At 47.3% G+C, this 23,311-nt stretch overlaps 1 protein-coding gene across 4 annotated transcripts in view; it reads left to right on the forward strand.

Moving 5' to 3' along the window:
- The first annotated feature begins 3,855 nt into the window (after positions 1-3,855).
- The window catches only part of Grip163 (gamma-tubulin complex component 6), a 525,896-nt gene continuing 506,440 nt past the window's right edge, over positions 3,856-23,311 (forward strand). For 2 of the 4 annotated variants that reach the window (XM_075670059.1, XM_075670060.1), the window contains exons 1-2: positions 3,857-4,264; positions 11,260-11,394. In XM_075670059.1, coding sequence (XP_075526174.1) covers positions 4,120-4,264; positions 11,260-11,394 — 280 coding nt within the window. In that variant the 5' untranslated portion in view covers positions 3,857-4,119. Of the gene's footprint in view, positions 4,265-11,259; positions 11,395-23,311 lie in introns of all 4 variants that reach the window. The other 2 variants (XM_075670058.1, XM_075670061.1) reach the window with 2 other exon arrangements.

Genomic DNA, 23,311 nt, shown 5'->3' on the forward strand with positions numbered 1-23,311 from the left:
TAGGTCTCGCGCTCTGCCCCATCAACCAGCCCCATCCAGCAAATCTGAGAAGCCAAGCACTAGAAGATTAATAAAGCAGATGCATCCAATCACTGTCATTACATGTAAGAAGAAAAATTAACATAGTACTGCTTTCACAAGTGGGGCAAGTGATGAGTAAGAATTTGAAGGCGTGGACGCCAGTTCTATATACAGCACGCAGACATTGAACAGGTGTTAGCCAATCATGGCACCTGTTGGCTAGATCGCACTCTCCAGGATCGGTATTCGCCACGACTGTACCTTCAGCAGAGTGGCTGAAATGTAGAATTGTGGACTGCCAATCTTTTGATCATATGCTTGAATGAATCACAATGAGAACTTTATCTGCAATATTCTAGCAATAAATTTGGGAATTAGAGTGACAACACCAGTAGACATCAGAACCAGGGGAGTTGGCCCATAGCAGCTATTGGTGTAAAAAAGAAGACTGGCATAAGAATTGAGATGTGCACGCTACATGCCTTTGTTCTGGTAGTGTTCCACTACTTTGGTGCTACAGTTAATGATCTCGAATGAGTTCAAGGAGCAAGAATTTAGTCCAGAAAAAAATATTACGCATAACAGCTGTATCTAGTTGTATCATTTGCCTATGCCGCTGTATATAACCCTGTCCACACTGCTAGGAAGGGAAGCGTAGCAGAGGGCGGCAGAAAGTTGGGTGGGCGGATGAGGTTAAGAAATTTGCAGGGACAACATGGCCACAATTAGTACATGACCGGGGTAGTTGGAGAAGTATGGGAGAGGCCTTTGCGCTGCAGTGGGTGTAACCAGACTGATGATGATGATGTCCACACTTACCTAAAGCACATGAGTGGCATCCTAAACAAAATTGAGCTTTTGATATTGCTTTGGAGAAAATTAATCTGTTTCAGCCTAACAGTATGTATACATATTGCGCATACCTGCATTCGGTGTACCTTATCACCAACTGTTAAGTCACCTTCTTACCTCATCAGCAAATCACTCCTGCAACCAAGTGTGCTGGTCCGGGTTTTACCTGCATTTCCACCTGTGCAGTTGGTAAAAGTCTTTGGCTGTTTACTATAACTTCATATTCAAACATATGGTTGCATTAGAGGCTTTCACACCACTAATGACTGGGCAGGCTTCACGAAAGGCCACCAGTACCTCCTCATTGCAGACTGTGCTCAACATCCTTCTTGGTTGGACTGTGACTAAGAACCCATACATCTTTCCTCCAAAGCGGCTGGCATTGACGATGGTTTGATGCAGAAAGAGGCTATTGTCTTTCCCAGATGCTGGTTCAGCCTCGCGAGGCACATTCCTTCAGTCAATATGCACACTGTCAATGTGAGTGAGACTGATCAAAGGTTGTCTATGGTGTCAGGTTTCTTGCCTGGTTTCGGTAGTGGCATCATGACCAAGTGTTTTCACTCTGTGGGGAATTCCAATATTCCAGATTTCATTGATTACAAGCAATAGTGCTTGCTTCCTTGTTTCGGCAAGATTCCTCAACATCTGAAAAATGACTCCATCTTTGCCATGTGCACTCTGTGGTGTCTGCTTCGTCAAGGTGGCATCCTCTTGGCCGTATGTCTTTGCATCCCCAGTGCGGGTGATGTGCATTGAGCTCACCTCGACTGAGTATTACGTGCTTGTGAAACCGAATTTGAAGCTGTCAAAGACAAGTGAAGTCGCCTTGGCTGTGGTGCCTGGTTTTGGGACAGAGGTAGACCAATGCCAAAACGGCTTTTAGCCTGCAGTACACCACCGCAACTTTCTGATGAGACATATGTTTATTCAAGCCGTTTCTTCCTTGCCCTAATTCAATAATAGCCAATTTTAGCAGCTGCAAATCAAGCTGACTTCAGAAGACTGCTGATTTTTTAGCCACTTCTAGTAGATTATTGCATGGTTAATTTTCTAGTTGGGCATGACATGCTTTGTGCTTAAAAAATGAACTGTTTAAAGAATTATTGGAGTAATATTAGGACAGGCAACTCTGACTGAATCATCACTGCTTTTGTCGCAAAATGTGGCAATGAGCTAGGCAGATGCTGTCACAAAACCATAGGTTGTACAAGTACAGAAGAAACAAAATTGGAGTTGCGAAATTCAAAGCCATATTTTTACAGCCTCTCTTTATACTGCTGACATTAGAGAGCGTTAGATTAGTGGACGCAAGCAGCGTGTGTAAACAAGCACCATGTTTGGGTATTTCTGGCACCCATGTGGTTTGCATAACCAAGCAGCACACGAGTCGCTTGCGTCCTCTTATGCAGTACTATTATTTTCATTGTGAAACAACCAATATCAAAGTAAGTCTGATCAGCCTGCATCAATATGCTAGAAATTTTTAAGCACTTAAGGTGTGTTGGTTGAATGTTTAAAGCACTTCACCACACCCTTGGTCACTAGACTTGAACTTTCCAGTATTACTTGCTAATCAACTCTTGAGGTGTTTACGTTGCTTTTCTGTGCTGTAAGATTAGTTTGACAGTCCTAATAGAATTGTTAAAGTGAAGGTATGAGCTGTTGTATTGGCCATGTCATTCTATAACTGTTAGATCTGACACTGTCAAAGCACTTGGCAACATTAATCAGCTTCACCTCACTATATATATGTATTGCGGTAGGACCATTCAGCACGTGAAAATAAAAATACCGGCAAATAGAGAGTTCGAGAGCACCTCAGATTATAGTAAAGCGGGCGGGGCAGTATGTTCAGGGTAACAAATGTGTTGCGGTGAAGTTATTGCAGACGTATATACACATTCATTCGTCCCAACTTTGCACTTAACCCTGCGTCCCGTTGCTAAAACTAAGAGCGCGAAAAACGGGCACAAATGCAGCTGAAGATTACAGGGCACAGTATTAGGCTCCACCTCACTGTGCTTATCGCGCCCTTAGTACGAATAATATTAAACATCTACTCTGCATTTCGTGGAATTCTGGCAGATCATGTGACATCACTAAAGCTCCGTTATGTTCACAGCAATACGCGATAATTGTCGTAAAGCCCACGATAAAAGTAAATCACATGAAGTGACGGATAGTGCACTAGCGCTGAACACGATTGAAAACATGCGCTGCCCTATTTCAAGGACGCGTGAACAGTTGTGAGCAAACACCACCTTATGCATTATATTACTTACGTAAGTCGTGGCGAAAAACACGTGCAATACCTCCGCCTACGAGTCCCGTCAAGTAAAAGTGCATGTGCGATGTGATGACGCTGCCGAAAAGGGGCGAACACGACGACGCTGCTGCACAGCGCCGGTTCGCAAATCGCATTGCCGTGGCGCTACGCCACTTGAATATTTCAATCGTCAGCACCAATGAATTCTTCAGAAGTACGGATCTCACACCACCAGAGTTCACCGAGACTTAAAGCCGACATGCCACACCACTACTACTGCGCGACTTTTAGCCAACAAGTACTGATCCCACTGCGGAGACACACGACCAGCGGTCGGCGTGGGCCGGAGATTCAACGCACGCCACGGCATCGCGGTTCGCAGAACTTCGCTGCCGAGGCGCTTGGCCACTTCGACATTTCAAATGTCAAGGAAGCACGGGTCACACAACGTGCCAGAGCTCACCGAGGCGAAAGCACAGATGGCGAAAGCCGCACTGTCGCATCACCACTACTCGTGGCTTTCCCGCTAAGTACGTACAACCAACACACAAGCAACGCAAGCACAATCACATAAGCAACGTTGAACAACGCGCGGTCCGCGCGAGCCGGTGAACGATCACGCCGAGAACGAACACGCCACGGCGTCGCTCGGCGCAACCATCATGCCTTCTCAAAAGTCCTTAAACGATCCTGTCCCTAGGCACCTAGGATCAGGTCACGTGAGGGATTTTTGTACGACAATTATTAGACGCACGCGAAGTTCGGGAGTTGGTTTGTAGCTCTTTTAGTTCGTGCTTGGTTCGAATTTGAGCGAGGGACAGTTGGCGTCGTGTGTTATGGCTGTAGCGGGCTGTAATCAACGGTCATATTCACTGGAATCTCGGGATTAGCTTGTGGCTCTTGAGTTCCCTCCGTGCTTGGATCGAATTTCAGCGATCGAGCGCCGGCATTGCTTGCTGTAGCGTACTTTGTGTGCGATGGAGGTGGATGTTCCCACTCTTGTCACCAAACTGTGCGCATTGGTGGCCGGTGGCGCTAAGTCGGACGTGCCCGTCAAGGAGCTGAGGAAGCTGGCCTTCTCCATTCTACTGAAGGTGGACCATAGGCCGGCAACATCGCCTGGTCAGTTATTGATATTCCGTCAAAGAACAGCGTTGTTGTTGCGCAATATAGATTTTTGTAGTCGATTATTGTTTATTGCCCGTGCTCTATGCTTGAGAATGGGTTTGCTGAATGAAACATCACCGCATGGCAGCTACTACTCGCCAAAGCTGTCTAGTAGAATAGTCGGGACAGTTCTGCTTTATTGTTGATCGGCTGTTGCACTGTAATTTGAAGCACTTAACTGGCTTTTGCGTAAAGGTCGTGGTACGCAGCTAAACCTTTTGTCATGTTTTCAATTACTTGCTATGCCAAACACCTGTGTTAGACTTAGTGTAGCACTTTGACCTATGCTGTTTATTGTCACGTCAACGCACAATATCCTTTAAGTATGTGGCCCGAGGTCCATAGTGCTTTTGCGTTGATTTTCATTTAAGTACCACTTTCATAGGAAATTTATTCTGATATATTGCACTGTGAAAAATTGTACGAAGTAGTGGTGCCATGTTTGTAAACTCTAGAAATTGTCATGCCACCCATCTCTGGCGTAGCTTATGAGCCTGTCAAATTTACCACCATAACTGCAGTGTAGTTTAGTTGAAATGTATACCTTTTGGTATCGAAGTTTAAATGTCATAACGGCACTGAAGTGCGCGCTGTTATGGCTGTACATTGTTCGCCAGGACCTGTTGGGAGCACACACGCACATCTTCCCTCGCGTCGTCGCGCACGCGTCGAGGGCCGGCGTAGACACGGGAGAGGCGCACTAACCCCCTCCCGCTTCTCCCTCGCTCTCGCCACGCGCGCATCCTTCCCCTGACACAGCACTCAGATGACTCCTGTGACGAAAACATGGACACCGCAAGCACTCGCAAGCGTTCGCGCGACGACGAAGGCGGTGGCGAGGTGCCCCGTAAGATGCTGCCGCTGTGTGCCACACCAGAGAAGCAAAGTGCCGACGACGAGCCTGCGACATCCTCGGCGACCCTCTCACCTGGTGCTGATTCTGCTGCAGAGCCAGGTGTGTGTGCTCCACGCTTCTGGAAAGGAGACCCACAGCACTTCTGACTCCAATCAGACTCCCCCACCATCTGGAGCCCCCGCAAAAAATGCAGCTTCCCACATGCCTGCTGGCGTGGAGCCAACTAAACAGCACACCCCTGAAGGCACTGCTCTGGTACTCCTGCTCCTGGGTGCCCTCGTAACGACACCCAAGATGGTTTCGCACTCGTCCAAGGACGCCAGCGTCCAGCAGAGCAGTCTATGTCGTTACATCACACGTCATGCCAGGCCATTGCACAGGCCCTGTCTGTCCTACCTGGCGGCTTTGCAGTAAGGGTCAACACGAAGCTGAAAATTGTTGCGGCAGACATGGACACGCAGGAGTGACTACAGGAGCTGCTCTCAATGGGCTCCATCTGTGGTGCGGCTGTTCGAGCGGGCCTTCCAGTGAACCGAAGCCAGTCCATGGGTTAGGTCCCCGGCATCTATGGGAAATACACAGATGATGAGCTGCTTGCTGCCATCGCCGCCTCTGCCCATGTGCTCTCAGTCTCGAAGAATGGCAACTCACTGACAGTTGCCTTCGCAGCAAGCACACGTCCAACCCACCTCAATATCTTCAAGCTGCCGTTCACAGTTTGCCTATCACGCCCGCATCCTACACTGTGTACAAACTGTGGAAGGCTGTACCATGTTACTGCTGCCTGCCAGTGGCCAACCCGCTGTCTGCACTGCGGACAACAACATGTACTGCTCCGAAGGCCTGCTACCCCAACTGTAGCGCTAGCGACACTGGTGAAAATCCCAGATGCCGTCCATGGCAAGAGGTGTGAAAGGCTGCCACCATAAAGGCTACCACCAACAGCGCCTGTCTCACGCCAACAGGCCTTCGCTGCTGGAAGAAAGGAAACCCCCCCCCCCACCAGGCCAATCCTTGCACCGCACTGCAAGAGAGCTCCCAAAAAGAGCTATGCAGATGTAACGAGAAGCAACCCACCTCCGAGACATCGCAGCCCCCCCACTGGGAAACAACAGCTGCAAGCCCAGGTGTGGCTGCCCCCTCCTCCCTGCCACCCTCTGCTCCAACCACAGCAGTGCTAACACAACAGCTGGACCAGATGAAAGTTCTACTGCGGTCGGTTGTAGCGTTTCTCTCAGAAAACAACCCACTGTGGGCTGTCTGCCTTCAGGCAGGTGGACTGCCAAACACAAGTCCATCATCATGGCTCACACCAGCAGGAACAGCCCCCCCCCCCCCCCCCCACTGTCCTCCAGTGGAATGCATTCTCATTGCAGTGGCGGCAAGGAGATCTATGGATGTATCTCCTGCAGAGTCACTATGGTGTACTTGCCCTGCAGGAGGTCAATGTGACTGCTGGAGACCTGCACCTCCCAGAATACATGGGATACTCCAGCACCACATCCTGTTCCCTACCTACTTGCACAGCTGCCCCTTGCCTGGAGAACAACCGTCCCCATGGCTTCCCACGCTGTGCTATCTACGTACGACGTGAGCTGCAGCAAGCCGAGGTCAACATGGCTGACCTGACAGGAGGGCCCATGGAGTGCTGTGCTGTGACCACGAGGCTCCGAAGGGTGGGCATAACAGTGACTTCCAGTTACGTGCGACCCTCCCAACGATGGGACCTTTCAACACTCCTGCAGCTAGCTACATGTCTCGGCCGTGACTTCCTCCATTGCGGCATTGTGAATGCACACCATACGGTCTGGGGAAGCTGCAGATGCTGCGAACGAGAAAAGGATCTTGTGGAGGTGTTCCACAGCTTGGGCCTACAGGTGCTGAACAATGGATCATTTAACTATGTCCCAAGGGCAACGCACATGACCTGTACTGCCATCGATGTCAGCCTGTCAACGGAAAGAACCCACTATAGCTGGGCCACGCAGCCAGACTCCTGTGGCTCAGACCACCTCTCAGCAGGAGGAAAACGACCCAGTTCCAGGTAATGCAGCTTAGCTGACTGGGGAGCCTTTAGGAACCAGCTCGTCTGCATACCAGAGGACCGGGACTTCTTTCTATGCGTGGCTGAGGCAGTGCAAGCTGCAATCATCTGCTCACTCATGCCCAAAGACCAACCAGCTCCTGACCTCCGGCATCTGGACCTCTGTGCCGCCAGATGCCGGGCGAAAAGGCGAGCATTGAAATCACGGTTGCCAGAACATCGCATCAAGTATAACTGAATTGATGGTGTCTGCTGACGACATGCTAATTGCTGATGACAACAGAGCTGGCAGCAGATCTTCAACTCTTATCAGCGAGGCCAATGGCGGTCCAGAATCATGGCGGCTTCTGTGGTCCCTGCTCTCCAGTCCAGGGTTACGACAGCTAGTGCTCTCAGTGGCCATCTGCATAGGCATCAGCGAGGCATCCCTGGCAGAGCTCTCGGCGGACCAATTCGCAGCCCTCGAAACTGCGAGGTTGTATCGGACCCTCCATCTCCGAGGCAGCGTAGTGGCTTCCACCCAGCCTGGACATCCAGCCAGATTGCTGCCCTCTGCCATGGCTCACTCCAGGCGCATGAGTTGGTATCTACATGGGATGCAAACATTGGATTATGTTCCAGGTGCTATGAAACCTGGACAAGGGAGCCTTTTGTTGGTTCCTGGTGGCCTTGAACGATGTCTGGCAGACCGGCTTGCTGCCGGAGACCTGGTTGACAGCAGTGGTGGTACCCATACGAAAGCCATGGCTATAAACTCCTACAGGCCAGTATCACTGACCTCTGTTGCCTGCAAGCTGATGGAGACTATTGCACTAGGATGGCTAAACTGGATGGCAGGAGTGGTGGGCTTCCTCCCTGAGCAACAGACAGGCTTCCGTCGCCATCGATGCAAGGCCCACTGAATCAAAGACGTGATCTTCACCTGGGAGGAGGCAAGAAGCAAGGGAGAGGTGGCCCTCCTCATCCTGTTAGATGTCCAGGGCGTGTTCGATGGACTGCCTCACAAGGTCATCAAGGTATGCATCAAGGCACACATGGTGAGAACAGCTGTTAGCCGGCTTCGCTAGTGAGGGAGAAGCTGCACAGCATGATGGGCCCTCCTACTGCACTATAGTGCCACCACCTCGTTGTTTCTCTATGTGCCACCTCTGGCAAACCTAACGCTGACCTGCAAGAAACGGCTAGCACTGGAGCAGAGGACAGCCATGAGAACACTTCTCGGACTACCACGCCAGTCACTGGTGGCTGGTACATTGGCGGAGGCCCAAGCCTGCTCCCTCTTGTTGCTCATGCTGCAGCAGGGGCATCTTCGCATAGACCACCTGCACCATACTCCGAATGGCGATGCCTTGGTACGTAGACTGTGGAGCCGACCCTCCTCCTGGATTGGCAGCATTTGCACACTATATGATGAGCTGGTAGGCCAGCCTCCCACAACAGTGACACCACCCATACCCCACCAGCAGCCACTTGAGGTCCATCTCCAGTTGGAAGGAAAATGGAAGAAGAGGCCCCCACAATGAGCAAGAGCATGCAGCGCCTATTTATTATTTATTACAGAGTGGACTTCCCCCTGCAAGTGTTACTTATTGCTTGTAGCAATAAACATCGTTAGAGTTGACACTGCTGATTGCCTTATTCGTTGAAACCCAACGTAGCTGCGATTGCATGCGCTACGGGTTGGGGAGTACTAAGGAACGACTGAGTGTGGCTAGATCCAGAACTTGCCTTCTGTTCTAGTCTCATGCAAAGTGTACCCCCACAGACCATAGTGGCTGCTTTAAGCTATGCTAAGCATCTGCGGCTCTTGGTATCGTGGGTAAGGCAGTGATATTGGAAGGATAAACCGTTATCATATTACGGTGCGAACACTACCACAGTTTGAAGTACGTTTTGCCAGCCTCATTTCTTATTAGTGATTTTGAATACCTGCTGACAAGCAAAGTAATCTAAATTGAGTGTTATGGGCAGCACATATCTTGCCAAATACAAAAGCTAAATTGGTAGTTTATTGTTCATGATAGGTCACGCATGCAACTACATACTTCCTAAGGACCTAATTCCTCCTCTCACACAGTCATCTGTGCTGGGCTCGGCCCATCCCTTTATCTTTACTGCGCCTCTGCTACTTAAGGCCCACTCTTCAGTCACTGCTCACACGTACTGGTTGGATGGCTACACTGGATGGCACCACAATCTTGTGAAATGTGTATTTTACATAGCATAAACTAGGGAGAATATACTGTAAGAATTACAGAATGCCCTCCGAGGCCTCTTTTTAACATTAGCATCTGATTTTCTATTTTCAACAGAATGTTGACAGAACAGAACCAATTACTGACAAGTGTATTTCTCTTTCAGGAAACACTTGAAAGTGCAGTTGCCTCCCAGATTTGATGCCAGCATAAGTGTGAAACAGCACAAACTTTTCCTAAAGTTTTGTGCATTCCTGCATATGAAACGCGCCTGTGCTGGTGCATAAAAATGATATGGTGTGGTTACAGTCAGTATGTATCTTGTAGTTAGTTTGGGTGCGGTGTGTTTGGTTGAAATGGAAAGCAAACAGTTATAGTATGCCACACTCCTTTGTCAAATCTTGGTTATAACTGAAACATGCTGGTGCTTAAGACCAGCAGAACCTGAAGTTGATTTGTTTTCAGCAGCAAGATCATCAACATAGGATGCCAAGAAACATGTGGCCAACCTGCACGGAACATTTACATTAACTGTACTGATGCTATTCACTGTCTGCCTTCAGAGCAGTTGTATGCATAACATTGCACAGTTACCAACTGTTTGCACTAACAAATGTTTTTGCAATGAAGCATGCGAGCATTTGTTATTTTTCTAGGATTTTGTATTTATATATAGTTTTAGTTAAACGCTAGCATAGTAATGGTGTTAAGCAAAATAGTCTTACCGCCTGCAAATGAACCTCGCACAAAGCGAGTTTTAGTACAGCATGATAGCATAGTTTATGTGCAAGATGCTATTCCATTACGTTTTGAATTTCCTTATATAGTGCACCTAAGTGATTTTATCTATTCGCCAAGCTTTGTGTGCGTGTCTCGAAACTGTGAGAGGCAGTGCAATGGAAGGTGGTAGTGCACTTTATTTGTACTTTCCATATCCACCAATCCACGGTGAAATCAGTACAAGCAGTACAGGCTGTCCACCATAGCTTCTGAGATATTCCACTCTCAGAGGCCATATGCTATCGCCCCTATTTCTCAACTTTGCCGATAGTTGGCGCTGGCATCTTGGACATTTCTCTTGTTAGGCCTTGACGCATCCGAAACAAGTAGCGAACTCGAAAACTATACAAGGTTATCCATAGTATTCTGTGGTTGAAGCGGCCTGAGACTAAGCGAAAGCTGTTTACAGTCATTTGCTACAAGTAAACTGAATTCTACAAAACAATGCCAAATTCAGTTCAAAGCGGCCGGCCAGGACCGCCGCCATGTTTTACGTAATCTATGTAAGCCATGCAGAGATGGTAATGTTAAATCTCAGAAATAGCATGTGTACGCTAAATGCTATGGGTTGTTTAGCATTCTGTGCATGCGCATTTCGATCCTGCTATTCCGGTAAGCCTGCTGTTACTCTAAACACGCTAAACTAAAACTATCTAATTACTGCAATGAAAAGAGACAAACCCACTATGTATAGGCATAACAGGGTGTAGTAATACCATGTACTGAAATTTGACATTGATCTTTTGCGTGAATGAGTCCTCACTGAGGGGAAGAGCATCTAAATCATCCTTCTAGAAGGCCTCCTCCCTTTAAAAAAAAAATAATCATATTAAAAAAAGGTAAAGAAGACGGAATTTATAATAAATTATTTCCTATGGATTTCTTTCTTTCATTTCATTTGAGATGTTATGTTCAGGCACAGGTACTGCTCTGTTCTTACACTTTTGTTTTGCTTATTTTAAAACTTCTGTTATGCAGCTTTCTGTCATGTCCCTTTGTTTGCAACTTGCACACATTTCGCACCTTTATTATTTTTTTCCTCTCACATCAATAACATTGGTGTTTCTGGTTTTAGGTACGTGGGATGTACCCGTCGAAGACCGTGTCCTGGCCAAAGCATTTGCAATGCAGCTACAGGACAGGCATCGAGATGCACTGCAGCTCAGGGCATGCATCACTCGGCTCAAAAAGGGTCATGAGCACTGTTCACGTGAGTGCTCATTTAGGTTTAGTCTCGTATCACCCACAAAAAAGAAAAAGTTACAGTGATGTTTGACTTCGTGAACGAGGGTGATGCGCAAGCACATGGGTGCTATAACGCACATGACGCTATCAGCCCTCGGTGCGCCTTGACACATACACTGTCTGTATCACAGACAGCATTCAAAACAGGGCTCACGTGGCCCAGCCACGTGAGCCCTGTGACACACATACAGCAACTGCCGGAGTAGAACGCCCGTTTGTAAACATTCACTTGCTATTTAATTTACCTAGCATGGTGTCAGCATGCACAGGCAAACAGCAATGTCCGCACTCAATGACTGCACTCACTGTCAAAATGCTGGCATGAGGAATCACAGCAGCAGCACCGAGCGAAGTGACCTTGTTGCTGTCTATCGCAAACTCAGCGGTGAGAACACATTGCACTACAAGCTACGAGCCGTCGGCCCACCTAAACTGTGTCCCCAAAGCATATCGTTTTCAAAATAAAGCAGGCGCAACTGCGTGCGGCCGAAGCACAACGCCCCCACTCCAGCCCCTTCCACAGTGCCATGGTGCAATGTGCGCAACGGAATACAGTGCTCTTCCTCCCCTTGCGCATGCAAGGTTGAGCCGCCATCAGCTTTGGAAAAAGTGTCCACAAATATTGGCACTGGTAGTGAACAGGAAGATTTGCAAGAACGCTTACAGAGATGTTTTTTTGAACGGCTGCATCAGCCGAGAAATGGCTTCCTCCTTTGTAAACTGAATAAACCATGGTTCGCGCTGAGGAAATTGCACAATTCACACACACACACATTCCTCACACACTACACATTCCTCTAGGTTGCGGTACTTTGCCCTGTGCTGAGGGTGCTCTTTCGTACTATCCCCGGCGCCTAATATTCTTTACCTCCAGACGTGTTCCTCGTTCATTTGCGCAGACTCAGACAAACACTGCTGATTTGAAGAGCTGGCCAGTTACTCCTGCACATAAAAGAAAAAAAATTGGCAGAAATAATTTGTCGACTATCGATGCGCAAGAGGATTCTAAAAGGATGCTGACTTCACATCTTTAACTCTTCTTCTATTGCGTTAAATGAAGGTTGTGGACCTCAAAGCCCCATAAAATACCCGGCAAGCCTCGAAGCACCCTAAATACTGTAATTTACCAGTTTCAATTTTGTTTCTAATGAGGTGTGCGTTGTCATGTCATGACATGAGTTAACTATATATTTTTTTCATTTTATGCGCTATTTTATGGTCACAAAGGTGGTCATGTAGGAGCAGGATGCTGTGACGCTTTGGAACTTGCTTTGGCTCGCTCAGTCTCCTGATGTACTTTTACATTGGACCGCGGGATAATAGCCTAGTGCCTCTGTTTTAAATTTTTTGCAATGCCTTATTTGATGAGCAGCAATGTAATCTTGCCTGCTGTCACATGCCTTTTTGCACCTGAAGGCAATAACACTGTGGCATGAGTAGTGCAGTCGTACAAGTCTCACTCCGTATGTTTGACCCTGCAGTTGTTTTGATTTGGGACCCCTTGGATGTAAAGCTGCATTATATCACACTTTTTGTGCACCTTCATGCTTCCAGTATGTGACACACTATGTTTTGGTTGCGAGCACAAGTGGTGGGCCGTGGCAGCTGGTTGCGGAAATGTGTCACTCTACTCATTCACTGGTGTGGTAGCTTCAACGGGGTGGCCAGACGCGGGACCTTTGGCATGAGTCCTAACGGCCGGGGCGCGAAGCGCTACAAAGAAGAGCCAGACTGCTCGAGTCGGGGACCAGACAAAGAATGACTTTATTTCAGCAAGGGGAAACGCAGCAGGTATACTTACAGCGTTTGGCACTGAGTGGCCCGCTGACGTAACCAATTCGAAACCGAAACTGGAAGCCGACACAGGATATTACATCATCTCTCCCTTGAGAGAAAAATGCACCGCTCGCTCTCCTCGCAACAAAAGCAAGTCATGAGTTAGAGAACACAGAAGTGTAAGTGTTACACAATGAAGATTTTCCGGTGTAAGTTTTGGACATGTTATCATTTACACATTTTAGTTGGCGTTAGCCAAATGGAAAAATAATCGCAGTGGAAATGCTGCTCACTACATGCCATGTTATCAACTTGAACTGAATTAACTAAAGAGCACATGTTAGCACTGTAACACGCATGTTTGGTGATGAAATCTTCATAGAACAGAAAATTCAGGTACATGTACCTATCAGACTTTTTTCTAAGCGGACATCCTTGGTTTCCCCGTTTGAAAAGAAACACACAACATGGAGTCTGAAAATGGACACTACAGTTCTGAAGAGTACTCGTCTTGGGAAGACAAGGACAAGATGCACAATTGCACATACAGATCACATGATAAAAGTTCACTGAATACAAGCAAATGCAAACATCCGTGTGCCCCCTTGGACAACCCTGATGGGTGGCTCATTCGCTCTAAGCCTGACTCAGAGAGCTTTGTGGCTGTCATGGATTGAAGATTGTCCATATAAAGCACTTTACACTCCCAGAATGTTGGGATCATTGTGAGGATGCTAAAGACCTCAGTAATGTTCAAAAACTTTTCGGCATGAAAGACAAATTCGTATGACGGTCAGTACCATAGTGATGATGTGTGTACTGCACGTTTACGCGATAAGAAATGTAAGGTATCCTCTATACCAGTAATAACTGCAAGAAAAGGTGGGAAACCGTCAAGAAATGGGTAGTCACTGGAATGACTCCTTTAAGTTAAGGTTTCAAGAAAATCCTGTCGTGCAGGGCATTTTACAAGTTTGGATGCATTCCAACGTTTGCCATTTTCAAGCTTGAAAGTATTGCGACCTACCCTACGGTAAACCTTAAATGGATCCGAGTATTTAGGATCGGACGTTCTCAAGTTATGTACTCAGACAAGATCTCCTGGGTGAAATTAAGGGCATTTGGTTGCGCGACGCCGGTCCGCATACGTCTTAACACTTTTGGCATTTGGCTTAACACTTTTGCGCTTGCAACCAATTCTTTATTAGTCTGGAAGCTGTATTCAGGATCAAATGGTTGTCCTTACTTTAGCAGTTTCCTAAGCCGTTCTACCAATTCAGCGTACTGTGGGATCAGTTTAGCGTAGTATCTCGTGAGACCAAGAAATGAATGCAGAGACTTGTCAGTTGGCTGCGGTGCATCAAGACTTGACTTCACTTTGTTTTCCCGAGGCGAAATGCCGTTTGCACTGAACCTATGTCCAAGAAAAGTGAGCTCTGGGACACTGTATACACACTTTGCATTTAACTCCATGCCAGCAGCTGAGATTCCGGAAAGTGCAGTTTGCAGATTTCTATCATGCTCAGCTTGTGTGCGGCCCCAAATCAAAACATCACTTAGGCAGCGCAAGGTACCTGGACAGTTTTTTAAAACAGATGAAATTATCTGCTAAACAGCGGAAGGCACAGATGCCAATCGAAACACAAATGCTTGAAGCGAAAGAGACCGTCCTGAGTGATGAAAGTAGTAAGCTCACGGCTTTTCTCACACAATACAACCCGATGATAAGCGGACTGTCAGTCCAACTTACTGAAGATAGTTGCACCAGCAAGTCGATGCAACAGTTCGTCAGCCCGCGGTAGTGGAAAGGCATCGATGACGATAGCCTTGTTGGGTTCTCTAAGATCGACGCAAAGTTGAATGTAATTGTCTTCCGAACCACGACGAGCGGAGAAATCCACTCGGACGCTGTGACTCGTCCGATGATATCGGCTTATTCCAGCCATTGCAGCTCGGCGAAGACTTGCTCACGGAGAACCAGAGGTGGAGGACGCAGTTTCGCTGAGACTGGTTGCACTGAAGCTCGGAGACGAACGTCGTGGATGAAGCCCTTTACAAGTCCCAATTGTGCTGAGAACAGATGGGCAAACTCTGTGTGAGCATTGTGTAGAAGAGACGGAAGCTGAACGGTTGGGTCAGCTGGAACTCCTGACACTTGTTGACATGTGAGTGAAGACCCTTGAATATCAATGCCCAAAGCTTGAATGGCGTCTTAAGCCCAGAAGAGAAGTGCCTTGGTTTGTGACGTGAAATGTCACTACTGCAGCCTTGTTGCGGTACTTGACGAGCACGTAGAAATGTCCTGAATGCAGAATTTCTTGCGAATAATTCTTGAGTCAAAGACTCGAAGGAGATAAGAGAAAACCCTTGAAGTGTTATCCCAAAAGAGAGTTGTTCACCAGTGACACCGTAGCTCCTGTATCCACTGTTAGGAATGGCCATACGGGGTGACAACGTGCCAGCTTTCAGCCCGCTGCACGTGTTCCAATCCGGCCGGACGGGGCGCACTTCGGAGAACTGCGAATGGCTGGCAGCCACGTGGTGTGCGGTCAGCTCAGGAATGTGGTACTCGGCCGCGCCACCCGGGACAAAGCAGAGTTCTACGAAGCCCTCTGACGTCGGCTCCGGACCTTTGCACCTGTGTGTGTGTGCAACACGAGTGTGTGCGCCCGCCTCCTCCGAAGGGACGGGTCGTCTTCGGTGACGTCGAACGATGACTGGACGAACGTTTCCGTTCGCTTGGAATCAAGAGGATATAAGCAGCGATTGCCGGCTGCTAGGAGTGCTTGTCGTCGGGAGCTGAGTGCTCGTTGTCATGCTAGAAATGTACTCATGAGCTGTGTGCTCGTAAGCTGTTTGCTGTATGTTAGTCTTGCGGGCTCCATATGGGAGTCCCGCTAGACTGCCAATGTATCTTGCTTAATATGTAAATACTGCAAATAAATCCTAGTTCCTGCCAAGGTCCTCCCAACAACTACGACCGCTCCAAACTCTTACACCACGAGCAACTTGAGTGTAGTATTCGCAGTGATGACTTTGGCGTAAATTGTTGCCGGGACAAAATTCGGTGCTTGAATTGTAAGCACAGACGGGACTGTAGTGGCTGATTCTGTATCAGCGGTAGTGGAAACAAGCTGCATTCTAGCAGGGGACTGTCGATGTGTGTGTTTTTTTTTTTACAGTACAATACAATCTTTATTGTGCATAAAGAAAAAGTACATATAGCAGGCCTACCAATGCCTCAGAGGGCTTGACTGGCAGTGCCTGACAGTCAGGTCACAGAAAATTGCACAGGGTTAATAGCGGAGTTATCTATTAGTGGGTCAGAGCAAAATGTTGAACAGTTATACAAAATGTTACATTAAACATAGACAATTCTAAGTAGTTTCTTAATCCCACGTCATGTGTTTGCTTCTAGCAGGTGTTGGCAATTTATTAAATATGGCTGGAACATAGTATAGCCGCGTTCTCTTTTCGTACTTTGTCGCAGTCTTAAGGAGCGGACAGGCGTATATCATGTTTTAAAATCATTATTCCAGAAGTGTTTAATTACAACACTTTCGACAATAAGGGAAGTGAAGTTTGGCAAATTTTAACAACCTAAAGACATCTGCATCTTGCTTTGGACACAAATCTTAAGCCACTGTTGACAGCAGTGAACGTAAAATTGAATTAATTCTTGAGCTCCACCTAAGAGTACAATGGTGATACAGTCAAGCCATGACGTAGCACACTGTAGACTAAAGCATGGACAAGAATTTTTCAAATGGAGATTGGCATAAGACATCGTATGTTGTATGATACACAGGAGACCACGCGCAACCTTTTACAGACGTGGGATAATTGCGAGTTCCATAAAAGATCACAGTCAAAAAGCAATCCAAGATACTTAACAGAAGATGCATTTTTAACAGGTTGACATGTACATTCATAACAGTCCGATGTGTGCAAGAATAATGATGTCGTAGGCAGGATTTTTTTCATAAGGTTATTGAAACAGTCAAGTCGCGTTTTAGAAGGGTTGATGCTTATTAAATTAGCTGCAAACCAGTCCATAGCTTTAGTTTCCTCATTCTGTAAGGAGCTGATTGCATCATAGTAATTAGTTGCACAGGATACAAGAACAGTATCAACGGCATGTTGATATATATAATTACTTAATACACTGGACAAATCATTCACATAAACGTTAAAAAGCAGGGGGCTTAATATTGAGCCCTGAGGGACTCCAGAATGAATACTGGTAAAAACACTATTTCCCACCTTTACACATTGTCGTCTATCCTGCAGAAAGTTAGTTAATAAATTCAAGAATGATCCACGAAGGCCTAGGAGAGACAGTTTCTGTAACAAAATGTCATGAAAAACACTGTCAAATGCCTTAGAGGCATCCATAAAGAGGGCACATGCTACCCGGATACGGTCTAGTGTTAAGTTTAAAAGATCGGAGAAAGCTTCTAACAGTGTTTGTGTACCCTTCCCCTGTACAAATCCATACTGATGTGAGGATAATATACTATGCTTATCTAGAAACTGTGTTACCGTAAGAGCCACATGTTTTTCTAATAGTCCAGCTATACAGGGAATTATCGAAATAGGTCTGTAATTTTTTATACTATTGCGTGCACCTTGCTTATGAAGCGGAATTACAATTGCGGTTTTCATATCAACTGGAATCGCACCACCATCCAAAACAAAGTTTAAAAGAGATAGCAATACATGTTTAATTGTGTCAAAATTTCTCTGGAGTTCGCTGACAGAGATTTTGTCGAAGCCAGGTGATTTGTTCGTCTTAAAGGGACCCTGAAACGCTTTTGACGATTTTCTACAAACGTATTGAGTCGTTAGAGTAGGTCCTTCTGATCATTAATTGACACATCTAAGTGCTCCGCGTAAAGCGTGTAATTTATTATAAGGTTTTAAATATGCACATCGCTGCCGATCGCAGCGCACTGCTCGGCGGAATTTTAAGCCGCCCCTACCCATATGACCGTAATCACTCATACGACGTCAGTGGGGCGAGCTATCCGATTGGCTGACGATCGATAATTTTTCCAACTTTACGGTAAACAAATGATCTTCGTAATAGTTGGAATGTTAGTTAATTTGTTTTTATGAAAAGAAAATAACATAAAGAGAATGCACAAGAATAATTTTTCAGTACACTTAAGCACTTCCGGCACACAGCATGTGTCGTCTGCTTGTGTTACAACGTACTCCATTTTGAAGAGAGCTCCGCGGTCAGAGTCGGTCTGAGTCTTTTCGCGAGCACTATGATTCGACTTTGTTGCCTTTTGGACTGCAAACGTAGCGACTGGCAATATGTCAAGCTGCGACATCGTGTCCCTCTGCAAGGCAGCGTACGAGCGAACTGGCTGCTGCGCATCGGACTGCCGCTATCCGATCGGCGCCAGGATTTGCGCGTTTGTGGCCGTCACTTCACACCGGAAGATTACTAACGCAATAGCGTTTCCCGAGTCCGGTATTAGGGAAAACGCAAGCGCAAGGGGACAGAGTCTGGCCGCTTGACTTTGCCGTAACGGGATGAGCCATGAGATGAGCAGAAGGGCAAATGCGAATGGTCTGCACGGTGCAGCCACCTGGTGGCACAGAGCTCAACCATACACAGTAGCAGCAACGAAGTGTATTCTTCTTTGCTGCTGGTGTGTATTTTTCGCAGGAGTGTAATCATGAACACGTTGTTTTTATAGATGTTTAAAATGTTTTACACTTGGTTAGAGCAATATTAGCGCTTTGTTTGGCTGGTTAAGCGCTGCACCAACAAGTGTATGGACCGTGCAGACCGATCAGGCCGCTCACGTACGTCTACGCTAATGTTCCTTCATCAGCTTGAGTTTATGCCTACAGTCATTTGTTGAAATGACCAGCTTGCCTGTGGTTACCGGAATACAAGACACGTTCGGCGCTACGACAGAATGCTCGCAACGCACGCTGCTTCGATAGCTCTCGCTTGGGGTCGACGGCCAAGCGGCTAGCGGAGCGGTCTCGCGCGGGCGGTCTCCAAAACAACCGGAAGTGGACGATGTGACGTCGCATCGTGACGCTGAACCAGTGAAGGCGGAGCTTAGCCCCACTCGCTCGGCGAACGAGTTGAGGAGGAAAAGCATGGCTAGGGAGGAGGGTAACTTGTAATCGCTTGTAGCTCCATTAATACGTAACGCTTCACTTAAATTGTGGTGCGAATGTTCTACTTAAGCTGTACCCTACGCGTCTACAAAATTTGTCCGAACCGTTTCAGGGGCCCTTTAAGATTGAAGACAATGGACCTTAATTCTTGAAGCGATAGTAAAGGAAGATATGCGGAATCTAGCAAGCTATCTGTTAAAGTACACACCAATGGTCGCCGTGTCCTCGATCTTGAGACACTTGAAAAGAACTGATTAAATAAGTTTGCCAAAGTTAAGTCGTCTGCAGAAAAATAAGACGAAAGGCGCTGTTTAGGCGTTGAAATGTTGCCGCCTCTAAGATTATTGATTAGGGACCATGTTTTCTTTATGTCAGATCGAGCTTCTTGAAATTTCTTTCTAAAATAAACGCGCTTCGCAAGTTTGATCATTGCATTCACCTTGTTTCTGGCACATTTATATCTCAAGTGCGTGTCATTGCAGTTTGACGACCGCTTGGCCTTAGTCCACAACAAGTCTTTTTCCTTTATAGCTGCTAGGATTTCGCTTGTCATCCATTTCTGGCTCAGGTTACGTTGCCTGATTTTGACAATGCGTATTGCTGCCTGCCTAAAAGCATCAAACGCAGCTACAAATTCGCGGTACATGTTTTCCGGTGACACAGTACATAAAAAATTATCCCAGTCATTTTTCTGGACTGGTTTATCGAAACGCCTTGGATCAATTATACAAATTTGTTTGATAGAGTTAATAGCCTCTGATAACAAAGGATTCACAGTCTGTTTCAGTGAACAGCAGACGAAGTAGTGGTCAGAAAGCTTAACTTGTGCAATAGTAGATTTTACTTCCAGATTCTGGGCTCTAACATTTACATGACCAATGCAAGAGGAAACAAGACGTTAAGATAGGAATTCCTCGCGAGTTGCTGCATGGATTGTCATTTCAATTCCACATTTAGATAGTGTATCTAAACAATCAGCAACTATTCCTACTGTTGGACGTAACGTATCTATATTAATGTCACCTGTGAGGCAAATACATTCATCGATTCCTAGACGTGATAACGCAGAGTCGAGCTCAGCCAAAAAAAGACGCCTGTTACCACATGGGGGACAATATACACAAAGCAAGGCCAATGAAAATCGAGGATTAGATATGCGTAGAGTAACAGTTTCGGCATGGTCGAAAGGCAACTTGAGTTCGGAGACTGACCAAGTGTTTTTTACGAAGACAGCTACGCCTCCACCCTTCCGGACTGGACGAAAAAAGGAGAATGACTGATAGCCCGGTAGCGCGAAACTAGAAAATAGACCTGGCGAGATATTTATCTCGGTGAGTACGATGACATCAAAAAGCAGTGGAACAGAATATAGAATGGCTACTAAATGGTCCCAGTGCTTACGAATGCTTCTGATGTTTACGTGAGTAACATGGAAAGCGTCATTACCCGGATAACAAAAAAAAAAAAAAAAAAAAAAAAAGAAACTTCTAAAAGGTCATTGCAAACCTTGAAAGTACTACCCATGACTAGATAAGCCTCTCAATGTCCAATTTTCTATTAATTCTAACGAGTTGAGCGCCGTCTGCTTTCCTTGCAAACACCTTGCCATTTCTTGTCTAGACGTACTTGAAGCACATTTCCTTTGCTTTAGTGCGAGCTAGCCAGAACAGTTCACGATTAACCCGTGTGAGGTTGTCATAGAAATACAACCGTGGAAAATCATTCTGAACTAATCCTGGCATGTTTTTATGTGATCAAAGCCATTGTTCCTTTGCTTCAACGGAGCACATCTGGACAAGAATAGCTGGTGCAGTATTGTCCCTACTGGGTAGACGGTATATAGCAGAGACTTGAGTTGCTGCAAAGTTAGGTACCTCAAGTTGTTGCGCAAGATCACTGAGGAAGGATTGCAAGTTCTCCTTTGGCTTGCTGGAAAGCCCGTGGATCTAGAAATTTTTTCTCCTACTGTACTGCTCCATTTCATTAATTTGCTCACTTATTTTGTCAATCAGGTCTGACTGGAACTCGACGGTAGAAGACAGCGAGTCAACCTTGGAACGTAATTCTGCCCCTTCCGTCCGATTTTTGTTGACTGTCTCCAATACCGAGTCATATTTTGCGGAAAGAAATTCTATTGAAGTCTGCACTTCCTGTATCGCGTCCTCGATCTTTCCAACTGAGTCGTTAAATGTAAGAAGTTCCTGTACCTTCGTGGCGAGTATTTCTACACTAGATGCAAGTCGGTCTAGTTTTTCATTTACAGCAATAAATTGCTGTGCAAACAATTCTTCTTTTGGTGTCTGTGTCTGTGTGCTTTTTTTCGGTCGGCATGTTTGGCACAGCCAGGTTTCGCGTTTAACTGTACTCATTTTTACGTAGCTGTTTTCTCATCTACTGTAGAGCATCGTTTTTCAAGGTGGAAACCTTCTTGGCAAGCCGCACATGTTAAAAATTTCGCATCCAAAGGTAACGGCTTAGAGCAAGCAGCACAATCAGAAGGCATTTCTGTGCAGTCAACGGCAAAAAATTACAATGATAAAATAAGTAAGAACAAAAGGCTCACCTGCCGAAAGGCATGAAATTATTAGCTCCGGGAACGTATTTGCCGCTGACTGCAAAGAAGCCGAGCAATGCTGTTCCTTAAGTAGGCATTCCCAAGCGTCTGGGGTGCAGGCTAGGTGATGTGCCGACGAGAGGGTGACAGCTGTGGGGTCTCTCACACCCATACTCTTGGGACAAGGGAACGACAACACAGTAGTGCAAACAATCACAAGGGCATTTATTGCACCTTTCATAGATCAATGCCTGCTAGCCGAGTTGCTATCCACAAAACATGCCGATGGGCGCGCGACAAATCTAGAAGTCCGACTCACCGCGAACGCATCGCGAGCGAATATGTTCGCCCCATGCTGGATCCCAACGCCTGGTCATTCGCGTGTACGGTCACGCGGACGGTGGCGCGTTCCAAGGCAGCCACGCGAGGCGGTCTCGCAGAAGCATGGGTCGGCGCGCGGGACGTCCACGCTGTTCCCCGACCCGCCGGGAAAGAGGGAGCGCCTTGTCTCCCGGCGCCCAAGTAACCTCGCCTGTCGGCGGCGTTAGCAGCGCAACACTCGCGCCATCTCTCGCACTGCGCCCCAACCACATCGACCGCCGCGGGCATCACGCAGGCCACGCGGCGAAGCCGGAATACAGGAGACGCGCTATGCGGGAAAAACATCAGGGGAGGCGCGAGGGTCGCGCATCCCCACGTCCCCCCAACCTTAAATCACTTCTTATTCCGGCGAAACATGTGACACAGTCTAACATGCAACAGAGGACGCGCCGAAGAAATGTCCACACGCTGTCCATAACATGCGAGCCGACATTGTCCTTGGCTGCACCGCTGGCGGCCGCAGGTCACGGCAGCAGCTTTGCAGGCTCGACGGCACGATGCCAGGCCAGGACTCCGGAAACGACGACGCAGTAGTCGGTACGAGCAAGCGTCGCTCGCGCCGACGCGCCCTGCTGGGAAGAACCGCCGTAGCTGTCGGTGACCGCCGGCTCTTTTGTCCGCCGCCGAGGGTTGTGAGCTGGATGCAGGAGGCCGCCGAAGTCGCTGCGCCGAACTGGCCACAGCATCACCATCGCCCGGGGTGGCTCGATCGTAGTCCGGGGCAGCAGCGCAGACGATGTGCAGGTGACAGCAAGCCAGGGGTGACTCCAATCACGCTGCGTACATTCAACACACTCGGCAAACACTAAAGTAGTGCAAGGGAGAGGAATTATGCATGCGCATCGCCCACGTGGCACGATGTTCAACTCGGCTAGCAAAAGATCGGACAGCTACTCGGATGCTAAGTTCATGTGAACGAAGCTCGCTTCCTTGAGTCGAAAGAGTAATTTCAATTCGTGCGAGGCGAAATAGAATGAGGGAAGCGAATTGCAACCCCTCAACGCCACGGTCCACCAGGGGACGT

Source organism: Dermacentor variabilis, chromosome 9, assembly GCF_050947875.1.
Source record: "Dermacentor variabilis isolate Ectoservices chromosome 9, ASM5094787v1, whole genome shotgun sequence".
NCBI classification, from domain to species: Eukaryota; Metazoa; Arthropoda; class Arachnida; order Ixodida; family Ixodidae; genus Dermacentor; species Dermacentor variabilis.